Consider the following 26,360-nt stretch of genomic DNA (forward strand, 5'->3'; position numbering starts at 1 on the left):
TTATACTTTTTAACAATGTTTGGTCTAGGTACCTCAATATATCGGGAGTCCTTTTTTGACCACCGCTTACATTCATCTGAAGGTTATATTTGCAATGCAGTTGACGCTAGCATAACTGATTTCATATCATACCATTGGACTATGTTAATTTTTCCATCAGCTCTTACATCCTGCTCAGATGAACCACGACCCAATCGAGTCATCACCTTATCCGATGTTATATGAACTGCTTTGGGTATTCTGGATCTCATTATTGTATCAGTTAAAAAAATATTTTTGTTTAACATGTACTCAAGTAAAGGTAAGGTGGTGAAATATCTATCGATGAACACATGTGTTCCGTCTAATAACGTTGTAGATAACTTAATAACTGCGGATGGACCAACACCTAACTTCTTAACATCATCATCATTCTGCAGAAATGTATTTTTCCCTTGATAAATATCGAAGTCTAATATTAATCCTTTGGGAGTGGCACAGACAAAATTTTTTAATCCTTCTGGGTTAGGTTTACCTCGAACAAATTGTTTCATGTTACACACGCCCGTAAAAGGTATCATTTGTTCGTCCATAGCAACCTCATTGTATCTTGGAAGTGTCAAGCAACCTCTTCGTATTCTGTCAACTAAAGGCCGGATCTTAAATAATTTGTCAGCATTTCTTTGATCTTGAGGCACATCAGCGTCAATAACTACTTTTAAGTTGCTCCTGATTTGAAAATATCTATCACGAGTCATGGCTTGTGCAATGCTGTTGACTTTTGTTGTCTTAGCCCAAAACATTCTAATTTGTGGATAATTCAGACAGGACATTAGAATAGATATTCCAAAAAATTTTTTCACCTCCGTTAGAGTAACGTTCAAAGGTTTTCCTTTTTCTTGCAAAAATTTAATATTTGTACAATTACAAATATTCTCAAAATCTGAATCATCAAAATACATACCGACATAGTTTTCAACTTTCCAATTTTGCCTCTCGTAGACTGTATCGACAATTCCAGTAAAGTCTATATGCTGAGGGACAAAAACACCCATTTTTTTCCATGTATTTCGGTTCTCCTTTTTTTTTCGTTCACTGAGTGGCACGTTATCTAATTCATCTTCGGGTGGCATTTCTGTATCTTGTTCATCATCTGTATGTTGGGCCGAATCTGATTGCTGAGGCTGATACGATTCTTCATTTGGATCAAAGCCGTCATCAGAGTTTTCAGAATCTGAAACGTCTATATCTGAATTTTCCAGGCATTCAAGAAGTCTTTCAATGTCAACTTCGGGTCTTAAATATTTTTTATTACCAAACACAGCTGAAACAAAAAAGTCTAATATAATATTTTATGTATGCCTAAGGACCTGACGTCCATAAAAAAGGACATCCCCGTTTTAGATAAAAAACAATTTAAAAATGGTTTGATAAGACAACTACATCGCATGAATGCATTTATAATATCCTAAGTTATTAGACTAAGCAACATTTAGGTTAATAATCTAATAAAATTAGCTACTTACCATCAATTGTTTTTCTATAACTGCCCGCCATTTTTGTCACTTGAGATTAACAGGTTAACTAAGTTATAATGTGGTCACAGTAATACGGCGCGCTGTTGTCAGGGTCACTTGTATATACACTACGATGGACCGTGGGACTCGGCGCTGTAAATTTAGTTCTTTCCAAAAAAATATATAAAACGTAAATGTCCATTTAATTGGACATCAGGTCTCAGGAGGATATAACAATAAAACACTTTTTCAAAACTTACATAAAATTTATTATAAATTCTTATCACTATAGCTGTTTCGGCAGCGTGCCTTTCTCAAGTGATCTATTTTTGGTATGTGTTTACACTTGATAGTCTTTAACTGAATCGCTTGAGAAGGAAGACCTTCTGCTTGATTACATGTACAGGCAAGATATCAACAAAAATAGCCAAACACATAAAAAGAAAGGAATAACACCAGCTTTTAGAACAAAGAACAACTTGGGCAATTATGTTAAAAACAACAAAAGCCAAAAGAAAAAGTACTTAGACAGTGGTGTATAGAAACTCAAATGTGGCGACTGCCCAAAAACTTACATCGGTCAAACTAGTAGAACTTATAACAAACGTATAGCAGAACATAAAAGGGCTTTCAATAATAGAAAAACATGGAAATCAACAAATTAAAAAATACAGACATAATTCTGAATGACCAACTTTAGACACACAGTTCTTCCCTCCTCAACCTATTCAATTAAAGACTATAAAGTGTAGACACATACTAAAAATAGATCACTTGAGAAAGGCACGCTGTCGAAACAGCTGTGGTGATAACAGTTTATAATAAATTTTGTGGAAGTTTTGAAAATTTAAGTTTTCAGTGTTTTATTGTTATATAAAAAATGAATTTCCATGAAGTAATGGTCTAATCACTTATATAAAATAAGTTTATTGACGTTTCAATTTCCACTTGTCAAAATACCCGTATTTTTAGAACGATTTCTGAAGTGGAAATTGAAACTACATTTGCGGCTTATTCCCATTAAAATTGTAATTATATATATTAGGATTTATAGATTGTAGATTTTCAAGAGGTTTATTTCCTACAGTGCGATCTAAAGATATTTTTTACATCAACCACGTCTCTGTTTTAGTCCAAAAGATATAGAATTGTAAGCAATGTTATATTCCATTTCGTATCGTTGTTATGATCCGATAAAAGTAATACCAGCTCCTTCTTCAGCGAGACTAACAGCAAGCTTGTTACCAGTAATTCCTTTATGGCCTGGCATCTATAAAAAAGTTATTTTTTTGTATTTCACAGTCAATTCAGTAAAAGCATCTACTATTTACAATAAGGTAAAAAAAAACAACATTTGATGATGGAGACTAATTCTGAGTGGTAAATCATGACTATGAAAATTGCTTTCTCTATGCGTTTTTTTACTTCGGTAAATTGGTCAAATTCGCTGTTTATATTGGTTCCAAGATATGTGTAGTCCTGCTGTGAATCCTGTTAATTAGCTGTTAGCTGTTACTAGAAGCTTTGAATTTAGTATATAAAATATACCATATAGTTTTTTTGTTTAATATTCAGTCCATGGTATTTAGTGATACTTAAACCTTTTTAACTGTCTGCAAAACTGGACTGACCGAGTCACAAATGAGGAGGTCCTCAGAAGAATGAATAAGAACCGAGAGATACTGAACACCATGAAATCTCGAAAGTTACAATTCCTCGGACATATTATGCGAAATGAATCCAGATATACTCTCCTTCAAGCCATCCTGCAAGGAAAAATATTTGGAAAACGAGGTCCAGGAAGAAGAAGAACATCTTGGTTAAAGAACCTTAGAATCTGATTCAATACAACATCTGTGCAGCTTTTCTGCGCTGCTGCAGATAAGAGAAAGATTGCCATGATGATCGCCAATATTCGTAACGGATAGGCACATCAAAAAAAGATATATTAATAATAAAAGAGACAGCATGCATCATTTTCTCGTAATGTAGAGAACCACGCAACCAAAATGGAAGGAATATATTGAGAAGCAAAAATATCGCTCCTTACTGCGATAATGCACTGGCTATCATCCGATAAGAATCAGAGGACACACCAAGTATACATTCAAGTAGAATATGCGAAAGAAAATGTGAGAAAGATGAGGATAGGAAATATAAATATAAGGTGAAATATATGAAACTATCTAGATAAGGAAAACAAGAAAGTATAATAGAAATGGAAAAAATTAAAATGAACTGAATTCCTAATACATTTTAATATCAGCTAATTGAGTTTGGTTTGAGTTGAGCGTTAATAGAAGTTCACAATGATCCGCTCCTCTATTGAGTAACGTTGAAATGCATCGTTATAGGCATAAGATCAACGGGAAATAAAAATGCTGAAATCTAGCAAGAGGACGAAAACAAACAAAAAAATAGCTGAGCTATTGAGCTGTTCAATAATTTTTGCATTTCGATAAGAAAAATACAATTTTATGGTTTGAAAGACACTCTATTATTCAGTATAGTCTCGCTAAACATCAATTCACTTGTTACAACGATATTCCAATTTATGAATTTCGCCCTTGAAGTGATAATCTGGAAAATACGCTTCCATCGCTGTTTTGACCTCATCAATTGATGAAAAACGCTTTCCACGCATAATTTTTTTTAGATATTGAGACAAATTGAAATTACTAGGGCTAAATCTGGTGAACAAGATGGATGTTCAAACAGTGCGAATAAAGTTAATGTATGGATTTTAGCCACTGTCAATATGCTTATATGACACGGACACTGTGCATTATTATAATTAAAAAGGATTTTTTTTTCAAACCGGATCTTTTTCTTTTTTAAAGAACCAGGTTCATACCTCTCTTTAGCATCCTGTTTCAATTCAGTATCATGGTGATAGACCCAAGTCTCATCCATAGTGATGAATCGATGCACAAAATCCACTTTATCGCTTTGAAAACGCTCTTAATGTTGCTGAGAAAGGCTTGTAAACAAAAAATGTGTACCAACATAAAAAAGTAGGCTTGTAGCAACACCCTCTCTTAAAAGTACTAGGACAGTCTATAGAACGAGCCATAAAAGGATGGGTAAAATGGCCTTATAGAGAAGCCCAAACGCCCAAATGAGAAAGGCATAACAGGAAAAGATTCCTGGAGTGTATCTAAAATTAGTTAAGAAATAATATCATCAAAAACCGAGAGGAGAATAGTCTCTGAATAGACTGGAATAGAAAATATTGCGTGTGATTGTGATTGTGAGTGATGAAAATGTCTCATTGGAAATAGTAGGGAAAGGACATTTACAATATTTGGTTTGAATATATTTTTAGTGTTAATTAAAGTATTCTAAAATTGTTACCACTTATGTAATTTTATTTTTAAATGTACTACGGTAATAATTGTGTTATTATGTCCGAGACTTACAAGGTTTGTGGAGCAAATATATAAAGTATAAGAGTGTGTAATGAGCTAGACTGTTTGTAAATACTCTAGTTTTTTTTTAATAAAGAAAATACATTTCAAATATTATTCCCGTACTATATATATCGCTAATAGAGAATAGTCAACGCAGGTGGGCCCGTATGTTACCCCGCGTAACTCCAGTGAATACTAATATTAGGAAAGCAACTCGGCAGCCGCACATTGTCACCACTGAATGACACTTACTCAAACACAAAACACAGACGTACGCACACAGGACAGAGACCGTCAAAGACATGTTCGATTCTCGGAACGGGTATATTATTATTCTGACTGATTGTAATGACATATTGGCCGTTTAAATAACATGTTTTCCGACATCGAAGGGTTATAAATAATAAATATCGAAATGCCTTCGATCAAGCTGTAATCGGATTACTTTAAATTCTGATTTCTAAATAAACTTGATTCGTTTGTCGTCATACGGTACAACTTTTTTGGTAAACACTTGAATTCGATAAAAAACTGGATTATTCTATAAGGGAAATGACAGAAAAAGTATCTCACTTCATAATTTAATATTTTTATTGACAATTAACCACAATTTTAATTTAAAATACGTTTATTTTGACGTTTCAATTTCCACTTCGGAAATGGAAATTCCGGAAATGGATACTCACTTCAGTTTTGAGCTTTCCGTAGCTAGATAATGTGATGGCTAGATATTTAAACTCAATCACTTTTTCTATTATCTGGCCTTCCAGCTCCATTCGGTTATTCTTTTTATGCATCTGCTGCCACTAGTTCTTCTTACATGTCCATACCACTTTAGTCTTTTTTGTTCTATGTATATTAGTATGTCTGTTTCTGTTGATGTTCTTTGCTTTATTTCGTCATTACTTCTCCTATCCATTCGTGTTACTCTGCAGCATCTTCGCAGGCATTCCATCTCTGTTGCTACTATCTTACTGCTGTTTTTCTTGTATATGATCCAATTTTCAGCCCCATATGTCATAATACTTTATAAATCTGTGTTTTTGTCTTCATATTTAGGTGTCTATCCCACCATACTGAGTTAAGTTGTCGGATTACTGTTCTTGTTTGTCCTAATCTTTGTGTAATTTCTTCCTCTGTTGTTGCCTTTTTCGTGATTATCAACCCCAAGCATTTGAATTTATCCTTCTCTAAAGAACCAATTCCATGAGGGGACGAAGGTCATGGCTGTGCAATATTCTCTTCGACTTCTTCTTCTTTAAGTGCCGTCTCTCGATCGGAGGTTGGATATCATCATCACTATCTTTTTCTTCGACACTAGAGTGCAAATATTAGAGTGGTTTAATTGGTCTTTCAACCATCTTTTTATCGCAACAGTGAACAGAGTTCAAATAATCTTGATAATCGCCAATCTTCGAAAGAAGACAACACCCTAAGAAGAAGAAACTAACCAATCACATGCAAACCAGAGATCGAAGGAAAATAATAATATTAATTGACTACGTTAGGTGTTTTATTTATTTTGGAGTGAAGCCATGAGATATCTATAAAGAAACAGCAAACCAAGTCAGAAATGCTGCAACTACTGCAGCTGCGTTAAAAGGTAGGGTGTGGAAAAAGACAAGAATTTAGGATACAAAACAAAAACAATTGCTTGCGTTCGTCCAATACGCAATAAAGACAGAGCTGATATAGAAAAAAACAAAACAGGCCAGAAGAATAGCTAAAATAAAGATCTATCTATAAGATAAATTACTTATCACTATTATTAATAATAAAACGAAGACATTAAGCAAAAATGTAATGTTAAAGATGTAACCAGATATAGAAAAAAACACCACCACAAACACCACATAAGACCACCAAAGAGACGGCAAGACAGCTGAAATCTTTGAAATCACAAACAAGACTAATTATTATCCAGTAAACAGAGGTCATAGATCTAACGTATAAAAAAAAGAAGAAAAATCAAACAGCAATTGTTAAACCGCATACAAAAAGTTATTCTTATTTTAGAGTATTTGAAGAATAAACAAAAGAATTCAAAGTGAAAATAAATGGTCCTTTAGAGTGCAAAAGAAATATCTTAAGATCGTATCTCTTTAGGTTAATAGCTTAACAAATCCTAGCTTCAAATACTAGCAAATTTTTAGTAGAAAAGCAATTTAATAAATACAAATTAACTATCCTAACTATGAACATATCTTAATAAAACAATCTTTCTAAAAGCATACAGTCCAATAAAGTTATTGATTTTAAAAACTAATGATCCCCGTTGAAGCTATTAATTTCCATTTTTATTTTTATTTCTACCTCTTTAAACCTCGTATGAATGCATATGGGAAGCCATTCGTTATTCTCTTAACATAATATCTACATTTGTGAGAACAGGTAAGATTTTTGAATGGAAAGAAAACGAAAAAAATAAAGCATTAAATAGATTTTATCAGTCTTATTAATTTTATGAACTTTACCGGGGCCTACGCGTTAAAAAGATATATTGCAATATCAGATTTTGCTTTTTGCGGCTTTGCCTTGTACTTTGGATGAATTTATTACGAAGATTTTTAAAAGAATCATAAATAGCCAGGTATGTGTTCGTGGATTTGTTAAAGGCGTCAGTCAGAGTGAACAGTTTGAGTGCTGAATGCCATAGTTGTCTCTGGGAACATGTTATATAAATATTTCTTCTATGTCATAACATTCTTTAGAAATATGTAAATACTGAGATAGAGTAGAATGAGAATATATATACAACGAAATTGGAGAATAAAAAGGGTTTAGAATAGACCAATCGTGTGATTATGTATTAATCTTAACTCAAGTAAACGAGAAGAAAGTAAGTAGAAACAGGGACAATAATTCATTGTTCTTTTGTAGATCTTACCAAAGTTTTTGATACAGTACCCACTCCAAAACTATGGCAGCTGCCTGAGAAATCCTAAATTAACAAGACTACGATATCAATCATCAAAAAGTTCTAGAGAAAAAACAGTTGTAGAATAAAGCTTTTGTGAAAACTTTTTAAAATAGAATAGAATAGAAATATATGCTTTATTGTCACTGAAAAGTGTACAATTTTATGGAGAAAGTTTAAAAAAAGGCAAAAAAATAACAATAACAATTTAAATTTTACTGAAATTACATAAAAACATCAGATTGGGCAGCTGTACTAGAACTCCAAAAAGGAAGACCATATCGAAGTTTAGACTCGAACAAAGAAAAATATGCTATTTTGGAAGATGTTAAATTGATTTCCTTCAAAACAGATCTTATTGCATAGCAGGCTGAGGCTACTTTCTTACATAAATCAATATGAAGGGACCATTTAAGGTTGTTGTCTATAAAAATACCAAGAAATTTTACAGAATCGACAATACTGATCTGGTTGTTATTAAAAAGCAAGGTTTGAAGAGCTCCTTTATAGGATAATGTTACTGTCTTATCCACGTTAAAAGGGAGTAAATAAGAGTCGGACCAGGTTTTTATTTTTAGTAAGTCAGAAGCTATAGTTGCAATATTAGAGTTCCTCCAGGGGATACTGGTATTATCAGCAAAAAGAAAAATTTTCCCATCGATTTTTAAGTTAATGATGTCATTTATAAAGATAAGGAAAAGTAGAGAAAAATACAGACAAGCCTATCTAAAAAATTACTGAAATTATAATCCAAGTCCACAAAGGACATGGACTTTTATCTACAAAAAGTCAAGAATTGCTCTCTTTCGCCAACTTCAAGGAAGCGGCTCTAAATCATGTAGTTTAGTCTAAGATCCCACTGCAAGATTACTATGTTCATAACCCAGTTAATCAAACTCACATTTCTACATACATTTAAGAACAGGAGAATACATTAAAAACACGACCAATCAAAAAGCGGCCGCAAACAGTTTTAATTGAATTAATAGTAATTAAATTTTGAACACACATTTTATTTCGTTCATTTACTTTTTTAATAAAATACGCTGCTAGGAAATACTGCCAATTTCTGGAAAAACAGCACTGAATGTGACATTAATATTGGTCGTATAGATCAGGGCTCACCAATTATACTCCCTGAGGGTCCGTTTCGAAAACCTACTACACTTCCGCGGTCCGGACAGTTAGCACTAAACCAGGCAGTGGCGTAACCGGAGGAGGGGTTACCCAGAAACCCTCCAGTAGTTGGAACCCCCCCTCAGGAGATCATACTGGTTACGTAGTTGAAACCAGGCAACTAGGCCACCTCGTTTAGGAAGATAGCCTTGAGGCTCGAAGAGAGGATCGAAATAACTTTTTTTAAATCCACACTATCTTTGCCAAAATAGTCCACCACAGCCTTGTGTAAATCCTCTCCTGTAGTAGTTCCTGACATTGGCAAAATAGTCAAAAGTTCTTCAACAAACTCTTCACTGGTTCTGTCCAGTTACCGCACGAAAATGACAAGCTGTGCTGTATCTGTAATGTTGCATGACTCATCTTATGCCAAAGCAAAATATTTACTGACAGCCAAGATTAACACCGGGCTTAGACAAGGAGATCCTCTCGCCCCCCTGCTATTTAATTTTGCACTGGAACATGCGGTAAGGAAAGCTCAACCACAACTGACAAACGGATTTGCCGCCCAAGGATTAAAAATACTATTGGCGTTTGTGGATGACGTGTACACAATTGCACAGTCCACCAGAGATGCAAAAGAAGTTTTCACCCTATTCAAAAACGGAGCCAAGGAAGTTGGTCTGAAGGTCAACGAAAATAGGACCAAGTACATGGTGCTTACGAAGAACCCAAGACCAAGGGTTAGACAAAACGTAACAATCAATGAATACAACTTTAAAGTCATCAAAGAATTCATAACTACCTGGGAGCGATCATAACATCTGAAAATAAATATGAAAAGGACGTGGCAGCCATGATCATTGCAGAAAACAGGGCATATTACTTATTAATGACCGTACTTAAATCAAAAATACTCTCAATACCAGCAAAAATAAGAGTGTATGAGACAATAATTCGTCCCACAATAACGTATGAAAGCGAGACATGGACTCTGAATCAGCGGGAAACAACAAAATTACTGGTACTGGAAAGAAAGATACTGCGGACTATCTATGGGCCTCGCAGAGAAGAGACAACAGGAGAATGGAGAAGAAGACACAATGATGAACTCCAGACAGTATATGGAGATGAAAACATAGTACGCTACATTAAAGCAAACCGAATAAGATTAGCTGGCCACATACTAAGATCGAGTGACAAAAGACTCCCGAATCTACGCAAAATGGGAATACAGCAATGGGAAATAGCTGCTCAGGACCGACAACAATGGAGGAAAATAGTAAACGCGGTCAAGACTCACATAGAGTTGTAGAGCCAAATGATGATGATGATGAAGATTTGTTTTAAAGTTTTATATGTTTTATCAGCCAATACCTGTGTATTCCTTGTGCTTGAAGTAGTAGATATTGAAATACGCTGAATAGTATCGACAACATTTTTTTTATTTTCAAATAATGAATTTCCTGCTTCCAGAAAACACTCTTTAACGATAGCTGCTGCACTAAATGGCTTCATATGTTTGGCAAGCGTCCAGGAAAGGCGTAAAGAAGCCCCAGAACATTTTCTTCTTAGATTTGATTATAATTTTACACTATAATTATTGTATTACTATATTTTGAATTTAACGGCGTTCCGCAAAAAACAAGCTCACTGTCCGGATACGGACCGCGGTCCGTAATTTGGTGACCCGTGGTATAGGTTACAAATTACAAAATTACATGAAACTCTGCGATGTGTTAGTAAAAAAATATTATAAAAGCATGTCGCAGTAAAATTTTAAAAATATATTGCAAAAGACAAGAAACCCTTTTAGTAAAATTATTGTTTTAAAATTGGGAAACAACTTACCACCATCACTATTACTAGACAATCTTGAAGGCAATGTACCTGAAACAAAAACAAAATGACTTAATGGTGTTTTAAATATGCAAAATATTGATTATATTGTATAAATAGGATGACCGAAAAATTTAAAATAGAATAGTTGTTTCAGTTTCACAACTTTATATAAATATGGATTGAATATTAAACGAAACTTATTCCTGCATCGTACTTGCAAGCCCTTTTAATTGCCAGAAATAGGAATCAAATTAGGAAGGACGTATTACAATTGCTTAACAAAAGTAATATTGGCACTCCCACCTATATTTCCGGTGCTCAGACTTGCCCCCACCGAGATTTCTAGTATACAGTCATCCCGAGATGCATTTTGATATCTCAACACACTCGTTCCTGGCCTGTCGGAATATACTATCATTCATTTACGATTACTATTTGAGGTGATGTGAAAAATAAAATTAAATTTAATGAAACCTGATCCATAGATAGCAAATACCCAACAGAATTAACGAAAAGATAATACGGAATAGGAAATGCACCAGTGCTAGAATACACTAAATTAAAACATAATTAGTACATAATGAGTATACAAAGTAAACCAGAAATAATGACTGGTGATACCTACACAAGAAAATTACAATTAATTAATTATAAAAATATTATTTAATGAACAGAAGTGAAATATCAAGTGAATAGAGCAAAAAGCATGTTAGAGACAGCAGCGATAAAAACACTTAAAAAAATTAATGGTAAAACGGTATGGGACAGAGCCATAAGTATAGATATACGACGTAGATGCAAGGTGGAGAACATCGAGAATTGCGAAAGAAATAGAAGAGTAGAATGGAACGATCATATAAGCCGAATGACAACAAATAGAGTAGTAAAGACGGCAAGAAACGGTTCCCCAATAGGAAGACGATCAGTAGGAAGACCACGAAAACGAAGGAACGACAACTTACTGAAGGCACATTGAAAAACAGACAGAGTCGTGTTTACATAAAAAGAAGAAGAGGAAGCATATTATCTTAATAACCATATTTAAGAAACGCCTAGTATCATTTGAAAGCATTGTGTAACTAGTAGCCTCTAAGTAAAAGGAAAAAATTAAAACAAAATGTAAAAAGGACAAAAAATCACTGCTAGAGGATAACGCAGTAAAAAAAAGATGATTAAGGAATATGTATAAGGAATAAGTGTCAACCAGTAGAGACAGAGCTGTCATAATAATAGAATGAGATAACGATTAATTAAATAATTATGAAAATAATCTCCTTTGGAAGCAAGATATAATGAAAGAAGAGGAAATATAATAATAACAAACATAAAAAGGAAGGGAAATAATTAAGTAGAAAAAGATAAAAAATATGTAGGATATAAAAGAAATATTAAAATTTAAAGAACGTACCACAGAGGTAGTTAATATTATGTCGTGAATATGTAAATAGAGCGAAAATTTTTCGAAAATATAGTTGACTTCATTTATTTTGTAGAATAATGTCTACTATTTAATTTGTTCAGTAATTTATTGTAGTATGATTTTGTTTATAAAAATACTGTTCCCTGCAAAAAATACAAGGTCACATGCAAATTTCACCGTACTATACGGTTCTTTTTGAAACAGTCATAAATTATGCTGTTTAATATTGATACGGTCCAACCAGTATTATGGATATTATATTGACGAACCCACTAAACTTGTTTTGTGCAAACACTGTGCACAATGTTTTTGCCTAAATGGGATTTCTAGCAAATATCGTGCTACAAATCATCTTTTTCTATTCGTGATCAGTTTGAAAGGTTAGCTGGCTTTGAAAGCGTTCGGTTTCGTTTTGCCAGGTATACAACGATTTACATAAAACTGTAATAACTTCATGGACTGGTCATTTTACAAACGATACAGGTTGGAGGTGTTTAGATGTGAAATTTGGATAGGTAGAACATAAATTTTTTATGTAAAATACAGTCTTAATATTTTTAAGCTATTCAATAATTATGACAATTAATTTTATTTAAAAATTACTAACATAATTTTTTAGGAATCATCTAAGGTAACGATGTTTCCGGATATTCCAATGCGGCATTTCGTATTATTATTAGAGATATTAATACGGAATAGAAACGAAAGTTAGAACAAAAACTGTCACAGCAGAGACAGCTCCTTAAAGAAAAATGTTTCAAATTTAGTAGGACAATGCCAGAATATCTGTTAGTTTACTGGAAGATGCAAATAAGGTAAAAATCATTCAAATCAAAAATTGTTGAAATCCACCAAAAAGTTAGTAAATTTTTCTGTGAGAGAAAACTAGGACAGTTAAAAACAAGGAGCCAATAGATGTTGCACAGTCAGACCATAACATATTATGTGTGAAAGCTATTAGAACTGGTAGGATCCAAGAAAACATGGACAAACTTAATAAGGATGCCGCAATGGAATAAACTCAAGCAGAATGGAGATGATGAAGCTATTTGGTAACTCATAATCGGTGTATTGAATCAAAGGGTACACGTAAACCCATCACCAATTAGCATAAATGCACTTGCAGATAGTAGAAACTCATCACCGCAATAAAACCAGAGATTTTAAAATAGACTTGGAGAAATTTGCAAACTGATCACTGACCGGCAGGTAAACACCATAAAATGCTTGCAAACCACTAAGGTTTGATAATTAAAAAGACTAATCAAAGTCCGTGTATACTAAATGCAATGCAGTTCATTGGCTGGTATTTGGGAATTTCACTAAATTCTTTTGATAACTAATTTGCTTAAAATAATTACTGAAGTGAATTACGTGATAATTGGTTAGATGTGCACTGGAACCAGTCTCTTAAATTGCGCAGCCAAGATATACGTCGTCTCCCCACGCTTTGTTTGCCCTGAATCTTTCCTTGGATAATTAACTGGAGCAATCGGTACCTTTTCCCTCTCATCACATGACCAAAATATTCCAACTTTCTTCTCTTGATGGTGATCAACAGCTTCCGTTCTTTGTTCATTCTTTGAAGAATTTCACTATTTGTTACTTTGTCAGTCCAAGGTATTTTCAAAATTCTTCTGTATATCCACATTTCGAAGGCCTCTAGTTTATCAATATTGCTCTTGTTTAAAGTCCAAGTCTCTACTCCGTACAGCAGTATCGAGAAGATGTAGCATCTAACCAATCTCATTTTCAGGTTTAAGTTAATGTCATGACTTCCCAGAATCTCCTTCATATTAACAAAAGCCGCTCAAGCCTTTCCAATTCTAGTTTTTATTTCTTCTGTGATGTCATTGTTGTTATTAACGCTTGTTCCCAAATATTTATATTTGTGCACCCGTTCGATTTCGTTATTGTGAATGTACAGGTTTGCATTCAATCTATGTTTTTTTGAAATAAATATGAATTTCGTCTTCTTGACGTTCATTGTTAACCCTTTCTCTTCACTAGCTGTGACTACCTTGTTTAAAATGGCTTGCAGGTCTTCTACTGTCTTCGCCATTAAAACAGTATCATCTGCGTATCTAATATTATTAATTGGTTGGCCGTTAACTTTTATCCCAATCTCTTCTTCCTCCAATGCTTTCTTCATAATTTCTTCCGAATAGAGATTAAATAGCATTGGTGACAGCACACATCCTTGTCTAACTCCTTTTTTAATTTGAATTTCATTTGTTGTGCTATTTTTGATGCGTGCGACTGCTTTCTGATTATACTACAGAGTAGATATTATTCTTATATCGCGAGTGTCTAACTGTTTAGCTTCCAAGATCTCTAAAAGTTGGTCATGCTTGACGTTATCAAACGCCTTGTTGTAATCAATGAAACAAGCAAATACATCTTGATTCACATCCAAACACCTCTGTGTCAAGATGTTAAAGGCAAATAATGCTTTGCGAGTTCCATAACCCTCCCGGAATCCAAACTAAGTTTCTCCGATATCTTCTTCCAATTTTCTGTAAATTCTATTGTGAATTATTTTGAGGAATATTTTTAAGGTGTGGCTCATCAGACTGATCGTGCGATGATCACTGCACTGCTTAGCATGTGCCTTCTTGGGAAGAGGGACAAACGTTGATCTTAGATGTTATATATATATATATATATATATATATATATATATATATATATATATATATATATATATATATATATATATATAATAATGCTCTCTTGAAATATGTTATACACATATAATAATGCTTCTATGGACTTTATCAAATTGTTAAAAATCATAAATAAGGAAAGATATTTTTGACCGTTATATATATTTATTGAAATGGTTTTAAAATCAAACCTACATTGGTTATGTATGTTTTTTATCTATACTAGATACAACTAAAAAGTGTATATTAATATACATAACTAAGGTTGACATGAAAACTACCTAGATAATTATGCGGAATATATTATAGTAGTTGTAACGTTCGGAATAGAAATATATGAATTATGAAAAATAGAACAAATGTATTCAAGTACCTTATCATTTTACCTTCTTTTTGTTTAACATAATGTCGTTTTATCATATTATTCAAATTTCGATAATGAACAATATCCGCTCGGTGTTGCCTTTTAATAATAAAAATTCACGGCGTTTTGTCTTTTTACGGTCAATTAAGTTTTCAAAGCAGTAGGCTTTTATCTTCTAGATAATGGGGTATTATTTATTATGACAAATACATACGTAATGTCAAACCTGATTTTTATGCCATATTAATCAGGTATAAACCACATGTAATAAATTATCTCTTACAATTTAAACCGACTCGGCTCCGGTAGATACCACGGAGTAACACTAAGTACTCTTATTATATAGGGTGAAATAGTTAATATTAAGAAGTCACGGGAAATGGCTAAAAGAGTGGTAGGAATTAAAAACATCAAACAAAAGGGATTTGGTTGTAAAGAAGCAATATACATAAAAAATACGTACAATATACTCAAAGAAAAACACGAGAAATGGACGAAAAATTTAAATAAGAATAAAAAAATACAAATAAAATATGCAGAAGAAAGGAGAGGAGGTAAAAAAACGACCAAATACTAAAAATTAAGAAAGATTTTATTCAGAGTAACACTATAGTTAAGAGTATATCTCGTTAACTACTGCGCAATATAATCATGATTTCAACTTTTAAACTAAAAATTTCTTTTTTATTATCATTTGACATCCAATTTATACTGGAGCTCACTTTAATTCTTCTTTTCTCGCAATCCCAAAGTTTATGAATTGATGAATACCTAGGTAGTCATCATGTCCATCAAACAATAATTTTCTTGACTTTAAATCAAACCTCTTACAGATCTGTGGTGGTATCCATATGTAAGCTTTACTGCTGAAAATCTTGATGTGCCTTATATCTGGTTATCGCCCAAACCACTTTTCATATAAAGTCATTCTTGACTTTTAAAAATTATCCTTAATAGTCTCTCACTGCGGCTCTTTTGTTGAGGCGTATATGGAGCTAAATATTCATGTAATATACCATTTTTCTAAAGAAAATCTTGGAAGTATTGATTGATATAGGTATTCTTTACCTTGATCCTATCTTGATCGCTTGATCAGTATTTTATTCATTATTAAACTTTTAACAACATCTTTTGACTTCCGCTTACAAAAATAAACACTGCATTGCCCCACTACAATTAGGTTTACATAAAACAAAATGTTTCGATTAGCTTAAAGATGAATTGTTAATTGGTCCACAAACATTCCTGAAGATTTGACATTTGTGCTCTCGAGTAAAGGTCAAATCTTCAGTACTACATTAGTCTAGGAGCTAATAATATTATACATAACCCAATGACAAACTGCAAAATTTAGACTTCGAAATCAGTCATCTTGATTCGGATGTGTAGGAGCTTATCACTTTATAGACTCCCATAAAATTATTAGACCCTCCGAGATATATGGAAGTGATAACGGGCATCTTTTAGAAACCTGTAAACTCATCACCACAGATAGGTAAACTCATCACCAGCATTTTAGCGCGCTGGTTTCTAAAGCGTTACTATTGATTATTCTTTTAAATTATCAAACCTTAGCGCTTTGCAAGCATTTTATAGTGTTTACCTGCCATGGTTGCAGGTAGCTCAGTGATTTGTTGGTTAATCTCTCCAGGTCTATTTTAAAATTTCTGGTTCTATTGTGGTGATGAGTTTTTACTATCTGCGAGTGCATTGATGCTAATTGGTGATGAGTTTATGTATACCTCTTGATTCAATACACCAATATTGTATCTTACTATATATCTAGTATTTATCATCTTCATTCTGCTTTCCGTTATTCCAATGCAGCATCTAATTTCTCTTGACATAATGACATTTTTATATGATATATGACATATTTATATCACATAGTACATATTTATTTATGATAATTATTCTTAAACACGCATCAGAAATTTTACAAATAAAATACGAAAAGCGCTCTATTCTTCATAATGCGCAAAACCATGAACTGTACCAGAAGACTAAAAGGTTAGTAGTCTTTACTTACAATATTTGATGTATTAATTATATAGTTATGTATGACCAATGACCCTTACTGAGACTAAAAATAAATAACATAGTGCTTACACTATCAACTACTAAGTTAATTTGACGATACATTGTATGCAATAGTTTTCGTAACGGCATTTAATAAAATCTAAAATATGTCTTATAAATTAATCTACAACAATAAAGCCATAAGGCTGCTTTGTTCAATAATAATAAAGCATACAACGATATTAATTGTGCCTAACCAACATGTTGACGGCTGTTGGAATCGCGCCAGAAAATACTTTTTAGCGGATTTCGACCTCAGCCAGACAAAATTTTGCATTCCGCATAACATTAAACAAGCACATTCGATCAGATATTGTATGTGCGCTTTTTGTTCTAAATTATAAAGCTTTTCTGTAAATGTCGACAAAATTGTGGGCAAAAATAGTCCCAAATACAGCTGTACGGTCCCCGCGCAATGTATTGAACTAACATTTTTATTGAAAGTAGATATTTGATAAAAAGATTATACTATGAAATAAAAAAAATTTGCTTTAATTTGTAAAAGCAGAAAATAATTAATGTTGGCAATTAAGTCCTAAATTAATTTTGTGTTCGTGTTGTGGTTTCATCTACAGTTGTAGATTGTGACTATAATTGAAGGGTCCAAAGCATAAACCGGTCAAGTCACTTAAAGCAAAATGTTCAGGAGAAGTAAAAAGTATTTTTTAGGTAAAACTGTGAAATCCTGATAAATTTTGTATTTTCTGTCATTTGAAGATCCATCTTGTGAACACTATTTTCTTAAAATAATAAATTGTAGGTTAAAAAAGAAAAAAGTTATGGGGAATAAGAATTAGACTTGACTTGGCTATGCAAAGTATTTATCTTTTTTTGTGGGGAACAATAAAACAAAATAGAATTTTATATTTAAAAAATATAAGCAGTAATCTAAAAATATAAGTAGTAGTAAAATATAAGCAATAATAAAAAAATAAGTAGTAGTATAATCTAGTAATTTATTAAATGAAATAAATAAAAACATAGTTTCAACTGAACGTTAGTGCAGTGTTGATACATTTTCCTTTACACATTGTCACTGAATTCTGATACCAAAGTTTCCTTATTGTCTGGTGAGACACTCTGATGGTAATTTCGGATTGCTTCACAAAACCATTGATCACACTGTGGTACATAATTTGTTGCCGAAGACGTAACATGCTCGAATTTGTTCTTTTTCATAACATAATTTATTTGGGAAATGTAAATTGGTTGTTCTTCCGTGAAGAACTTTTCACAAAAAATTGTTGTAAATGGGCCTTAAAGTTCAGAAACATAATATCGTAAGTCACATTAATAACTTGATTTTTTTTGTTACTATTTTCAATAATTTTTGAGTACTCTTGGGGTAGATATATTGATGCCAACAGCAACACAATTAATCATAACCTATTTGACTGAGAACTGAGAGCACTGTACATTAACCAGTCAAGTCCAGGACTTCATTTTCAAGTATCAAAATGCAGGCAACACATTATACACTCTATTATTGATGTTTTTAATCCTATCGAGCTGCTTTGTGCACTCGAAGATGTAGAATGGTATACTGCGCATGAATAAACGCTTAACCCATTTTGCCCAAAAAGTGGACGGTTTATGCATTGGATCCTTCAATTATAAGTGACTTTCTTATAAAATGCAATTTTGACAAGGTTAATGAGTAAAAATGTCCCCTATCTTTTAGATTTTTAACCATAAAATTCTCCTATTGTTGATATCTTTTCTCTTACAACATTTCCCTACTGAGGTTGATAATACAATTGATCCGGTGTGAGGGAGACTGAGAATTCGTGCTGAATTGATTTGCGTAGATCTTTTAGCCATGAATTATTACTTTTTCTAATATTTATATTTTAACTTTGTCTTGATCATCAAACGGAGTGTAAGTTTTATGTTCTACATATACTTCCAATTTTTTTGTTAGAATAGAGACTACTACTTCATACAAAGGTTTCATGGTTTGAGGTTCATAAAAATCAGTTTAGTATAGTTTCCAAATTGTAGGCATTAAATTCCAAAAATAGTAATGACGCTTAAGCGTTATTCTTGGTCTTCCAGTGGCGTACAAAAAAGGTTTATAAGAGTTAGAGGTAACGTTACTTGTATTGAAGAATGTTTACAAATTATATGTTGTACTATTCTCTCGCTGGCGCTAAAAAATTTCTCAAAATGTAGAATGAACCGTATGGCAACTGAATAATTTGGACATTGGATTATATGGACTAACATAAAGGCAAAATATGCGTACAGTATGCTCCCAGTAATCCTACAGATTAAACAAAATAATCAAATTTATCAAAATCAAATTTATTAGATATGTGTAAATGGCAAAAATCGCGCCACGTTTTACCTCTAAGCAATTTCACAAAATTCTATCATATCTAGTATACTGTGGTATAGTATACCCCAACCGACTTTGTTCACGTGTAACACACGAGTGATGGGAAAACAATATTGGATAGATACGCCATTACATTCATCTAGGTTTTATTTGAAGGTAATGAGCATTTTTCCATTTTAAAATATCTTAAGCACATTTTTAAATATTTTGCTGTTAGATATTAAAACATTTCATTTTATGTACAAAATTTGAATTTTAAAATTTGTTTTTCTTATATACATTCTTTTATAGCTTTATTATACTTAATTCAATTAATTTCTACCTGCTGGGTCAGCTTTTTTCGTTAATTTACAACTATTTTTATTATGTTGTATTTTTAAAACCATAATCAGCGCTGTTGACCCGAAAGTAAAGCTGTCATAATTTTACAACCAAAGTGTACCCTTTTTACTACCTACATTGTAATTAAATAAAAACGGAATGTTCCTGCGACTGTAATAAACTAATAACGCTAACAAATTTCTATGTGAAATATGGCTTGTTTAGTGTCATAAATTATAATTTAGTGCCGTTTAGTGTCGTAAACTTGACCAAAAATTATAAGGAATATTGTCAATAGCTGTCATAGACGTGCGACTGAGTTTTACCTCTATATCCGATAGGTGAAAACAAATGGTAATGCTTTTAACATATACAAAAAGAAATAATAAAATTTTTTAAACCTCGTTTAACTTCCACAGGAGTAAAGCATAATATCTGCTTCTTTTTCTTCCTCTTTATAAGTAATTCTGCTTGTTCATTGGCGGATTAATACCTCTATGGAAGGGAGTCACTCCATCTTTTGCGCGGTCGTCCTATACTTCTTCTGCCTATTGGTGACTTATCTATGTATGCCTTTAATGTTCATGTCCTTTCTTCTGGTCAGTATTTTTTTTATACCATATACGACGAAAGACTGGGTAAAAAGAATCAAACGAAGTTGCATCTTTTCTTTTCCATTTTATCAATAATTACTTACAAGACCATGTTAAAGAACTGCAAATCTGTGATTCTGCCGGAGGACAAAATAAAAATTTTACTGAAAGAAATAAATATCACATGCCCTGTAAGATGACATTTCTATTGGGAGTGTGACAAAAATGTAGGATTGTGGGATTTGAATAGCCCCTTTGAGGTCCCGAAAGAGTTTGAAGAAGTCATTAGGCATTCCCGTTCCACACCATCGCCGTTTGTTATTGTGAGTGTATCACAAAACATGGTACTGGATTTAAAATCATTTTTAGACACAATATATTTTCAAAAATGCCCATTTAAAACTCAGAGTTGCTGCCTGTTCCGGTATACGATGGTAAGTTATAAGAAACTTGTAAATGAGATTTATTCATTTTCTTTTAATTTTTGCAATAGGTCCTTTACCAATTCCAAAAGCTAAGTTTAACGATCTAATGAGTCTTATGCGGTGTTGCAATTCAAAAACAGTGACATTTTTTCAGAACCTAGCTCATCTCTAACAGTAAGTTTAAATTATTTATATGCTGATAAATAAGTAAACATTAAAAATACATTAATTTTCTTTTTTAGTTCAAAAATAAAAACGGCTGGTTTTTGTCTGTTTAAGATGACGTTGCTGCTTTTGTTGCTATAAAACCGTGAGTGATGCAGATTTTTGTGCAATAAAGCCCACCTTAGCTTTTGTTATATTACTTTATTATAATTTCTGTTTTATGTAAACTACTGTTTATAATCCCTTTTTGAAATAAAAATAATTGGCTTTGAATATTAAAATTCAATTTACTCAGTTGTAAAAAGAAATGACATATCTGGTTTTTTCCCTGTCCCCTTCAATTGCACTTAAGGATTTCCTTAACGTACGTACAACCAGCTCCTGATTAATGCATCTACACCAACAATGAACAGGCTAAGTGAAATTACACAACCTTGGCGAACAACAACTGCAAGGTCAATTAAATGAAACAACTTCCCCTCATTTATTATATGGTATAAATATTTCTTATATATTTCGTTAATTAAATCAAAATCGGAAAAGAAACTGAATTTGGAACAGGAAAAGCCACAGAATCTGTCACATTTTATCCGTGTTTAAATAATTAAATCTCTTCTTAAAATCTACGTACACAATAAATGTTTGTAGACAACAAACGTATGTAAATGTTTATAACAAATAAATAAGTAGGAGTATAAAAAAATGGATGGTAAGAGAAAACCAGCCAGAAAAAACAAAGCAAAGGAAACTAACCACAAACCCCTAAGACAAATCATAAAGTAGACTTAAAATTGTAGAAATATACAATTGAAGAAGATGCGCCAGAAGATTCAGAGAAGAGAGAGGCAGGACATGAAAAGATTCGAGCATTCATGTAAACCAAACACACAATAGATGACATTTAAAAAAACAACTTCGATGGATACCATATTTTAAACTATCACCTGCTGAAGTTCCAATTGTCATATACTTCCAATCGTAGAGTTCATAAAAAGCAAGATAACACAACAGAATAGGTACACAACAATTGATTGAACTTAAAATTGATCCATACGTATAAAAAATTAGAAATTTAAGGGAGGTGAATGTACCTCGAATAATCTAATATTTAGGTTTAATTGGAAAGTTGATTAGTATTTCTCAACATGTCTTTTGTTTGGAAATCCACCTACAACAATACGTTTCTTTACCGGATATTTGCATTTTCTATCTACTGACTGGTAACAAGAAAAAATTAAATAATATCGTTGCCAGACACAATCCGCTGGCCTTTAATCACTTTTTTAATAACCATAAATCCTCTATTTAAAAACTAAAACGCCGATTGCCGGTTATGGTTTGGTGGGCGAGACTACAAATTTATTAAAAGATATCGAAGTCAGTGGTTAGCATTCATCCATGATTTCCTTTTGACTCATTTTTTTATGGAATGTATTAATTGTAAAACAAAGGTAAATTTGTCATGTTGCTGACTGGAAAGAAAAGTGACGATTTGTAACTCGAATTCGTTACAGTGTTCATTGCACCAGGTCAGTAACATGGGCGTACGTCTGGGTTATACACCCCACGAAAATATTTTAATCTCATGTACCAGTAATTGCAATTTATCGTCAGTGGTGCATATTCAAAATACAACTTTGATTAAAGATTGTTAGTTTAAAACATATTTTTTTCCTTCACACCGGCTTAACGTTATTCGATAATTCCATTAAGTTTCTAAGGTTCCTGCAATTAAATGCTTTTGATATCCCTTCTTACCAGGGTTTCTTCGGTAGCATTATATTGTCGATTTGTTTACAACACTATACAATATTAATTGTTTTTGTCGGCATTCCGATTTTTTTTTTCGAGATATCGCACCGATTTGTCAAATTTATCTATTTTTACAGCTTCAATATTTCCCTTGTAGTTTAAACATATTTTAAATTTTGGTTTGAATAATATAGGTCATAACTGCAAGAAAATAGAAGAATATGATAGAAAGTACGATAGCTTTAACATGCATAAAAAGATCAAGGAAATAACAGGTAAAAAAGTGAAACAAACATCCATAGTAAAGGACAAAAAATGTAAAATAATTACAGATTTAAATGAAAAACTGGCAAGATGGACAGAAAGAACTTTTTGCAGACGAAAGACCAGAAATAGCAGTGGCAGAACCTACAGACGACACAACAGGGCCTGAAATCCTAAAAAGCCAGGTAGAATATGCTATAAGGAACACAAAAGGGGGTAAAGCTGCAGGACCAGATTAAATTCCTGTAGAATTGTTGAAACTAATAGACGACGACGCACTTGAAATAATGGTGAACCTCTTTGACACAATTTATAGAACAGGCATCATACCAAAAAAAATTGCTCTCCTCTACTTTTGTCACAATCCCGAAGACGAATAACGCCAGAGAGTGTTCAGACCACAGAACTATAGCATTGATGAGCCACACACTAAAAGTATTTTTAAAAATAATTCACAAAAGAATATTTAATAAATTAGAAGAGGACATAAGCGCCACACAGTTTGGATTCAGAGGTGGACTGGGAACACGGGAAGCTTTGTTTGGTCTGAGTGTGTTAATACAAAGATGTTTGGATGTAAACCAAGACCTCTACGTAGGTTTCATAGATTTTGAGAAGGCCTTCGATAAAGTCAGACACCAAAAGCTGTATGAAATCCTCAAAAGCAAAAACATCGACAGTCGCGACATTAACATCATATCCAGGTTGTACTGGGGACGAACAGCAAAAATCAAAGTTGATAATGAGTTAACCGAAGAAATTGAGATTCGTCCAGGTGTTCGTCAGGGTTGTGTGCTTGCTCCACTATTATTCAATATATATATAGCGAAACAATATGTCAGGAAGCGCTCCTAGAGCAAAACATTGTTATAAACATTAACGGAGAGTTAATTAACAATATACGATACGCTGATAACACGCTAATAGTAACAGATAACCTAGCAAATTTACAGTTTTTGATGGAAAACATAAACACCCATACCAAAAAGTATGGTCTAAAACTGAACATCAAAAAGACTAAATTCATGATTGTAACAAAGAAGCTATACACCGATGTGAATTTAACCACAAATAATCAGCCGGTTGAAAGAGTTACGTCCTACAAATATTTAGGGGTTTGCTTCACTGATACTAATGACCAGACAAGAGAAATCAAGAGGCGAATAGAGATAGCGAGACAATCGTTTGTCAAAATGAAAAAGTTTCTATGCAGCCGGGACATAAATATAAACTTAAGAACGAGAATGTTAAGGTGCTATGTTTTCTCCGTTCTGCTGTACGGCATGGAAGCCTGGACACTGAAAAAGATAAACATCAAAAACATTGAGGCATTCGAGATGTGGTGTTACAGGAGAATGTGGAAAATACCATGGACAGAAAAATTAACAAATCAAGATGTTCTGCTGAAGATGGGAAAGGAATGCGAAGTCATAAAAACCATACAAACGAAAAAACTGGAATATCTGGGCCACATAATGAGAGGAGAAAAGTACTCTCTGCTTAGACTCATAATCCAAGGAAAAATCTCGGGAAAGAGAAATGTGGGACGTAGGAGGATTTCCTGGTTGCGAAATTTAAGGGAGTGGTATGGGTGCAGTTCAATACAGGTGTTCAGAGCTGCAGCCAACAAAGTAAAGATTGCTGTGATGGTAGCCAACCTCCGATAGGAGACGGTACTGCAAGAAGAAGATACGTCATATTTAACCAAACGATGTCTTATGATGTGCTGTGGAGCTTTAACCTCACGGTGCATGACATGGTAACAGACAAAGCAACTTGCTACTTGTGGGATGAAACCATATCTGGCAGGGGGGCCAATGAAATCGTCTCATGCCTTAATAATTTTTTAACACACTTGCCCTCTGAAAAAACGGAAGTAACATTTTATTCTGATACCTGTGTCGGTCAGAATAAAAATAATATCGTCGCATTGATGTTTTTTAATAGTGTTAATCAAAAATCAAACCTGAAGATCAACCACAAATTTTAGGTTAGTGGTCATACACATATGGAGTGTGATACTGACCACTCCATTATTGAAAGGGTCAAGAAAAAAACCAATTTAAAAATAAATCATCTTAACGACTGGGCACAGTCAATCAGAACTGCTAAACAGAAAAATCCCTTTGAAATTGTGATGATGTTGAAAGAGAATTTCTTTGATTTCAATTCACTTGTGACGAAATATGGGTTTTTTCATTATTAAAAAAATTGATATTGATGGCAAACGGTTTCTGTGAAAACCTGTCAAATGGCTTCAATATGCTCAAAGCTGCGGCCAAATTTCATTTAAATGCTCATTAAGACAAAAAGATCGTCTCAAAACAATAAATTTTGCTCGTAGAGGACGTTTAACTGGAATATTTAGTTAACCTAACATTAATGACGAATCAGTGCCGATAGCCTCAGAAAAGAAAAAAGACTTATAAGACACTGGCCTTATTTGGCGCCAGTAACTATCGTATGGTCCTAAAGTTTTGGGAAAAATTTCACCTGGTCTGATTGAGAAGCAAAATGCATTTAACAAAGAAGGCCATGGAACTGAAATGTCATCAGTTATTGACATTTAATAAACAAAGCAGAATATTTTGGTTTGTGCTCTGCAAAATGTCTTATAAAATTGATATTCGTCGAGGTGTTTATAATATGGTTGGGCGAATGTCAAAACGAGATATTGTTAATATTTATCGAGATCAAAACATAAGCAAATCGACAATTTATCGCACAATCAGAGAATGTGAAGAAGAGATACCATGTGTTAACTTGCATAAAAGTGGCCGACCGCGGATTTTGAACCGTATAAGAGAGGCAAGACTGATTGAAGCAGCTAAGAACAAAATTGGAGTCTCACAGCGAAAATTGGCCAGAAGATTTCATGTTGGAAAAACTACAGTATACAGGACCCTATCGAGTAACAATATTATCTACCGGAAAAGAAGGAAAGCTCCAAAATACACAGAGGATCAATTAGAGAGAATTCCGAGATGTTGCCGCGCGTTAAGGCGAGTGCATTTACGATTACGAAAATGTACCTGATGAAATAAAATTCAAAAGTAAGAAAAAATTTGAGGACAAAATTTTGGTATGGTGTGCAATTTCTGAGGCTGGCTTTATCTCACAGCCCTACATTGGTGTTGTTCGAGGCGAAGCCTTAAACGCAAATATTTATATTCAAAGATGTCTCTCTAAATT

General features: G+C 33.1%; 1 protein-coding gene across 3 annotated transcripts in view; it reads right to left on the minus strand.

Moving 5' to 3' along the window:
• The window catches only part of LOC140432817 (homeotic protein spalt-major-like), a 407,769-nt gene that overhangs the window by 313,885 nt on the left and 67,524 nt on the right, over positions 1–26,360 (minus strand). For all 3 annotated transcript variants that reach the window (XM_072520938.1, XM_072520936.1, XM_072520939.1), the window contains exon 2: positions 10,791–10,829. In XM_072520938.1, the coding sequence (XP_072377039.1) occupies positions 10,791–10,829 (39 nt within the window). The remainder of the gene's footprint in view (positions 1–10,790; positions 10,830–26,360) is intronic.

Source organism: Diabrotica undecimpunctata, chromosome 1 (assembly GCF_040954645.1).
Source record: "Diabrotica undecimpunctata isolate CICGRU chromosome 1, icDiaUnde3, whole genome shotgun sequence".
In the NCBI taxonomy this organism is placed as follows: domain Eukaryota; kingdom Metazoa; phylum Arthropoda; class Insecta; order Coleoptera; family Chrysomelidae; genus Diabrotica; species Diabrotica undecimpunctata.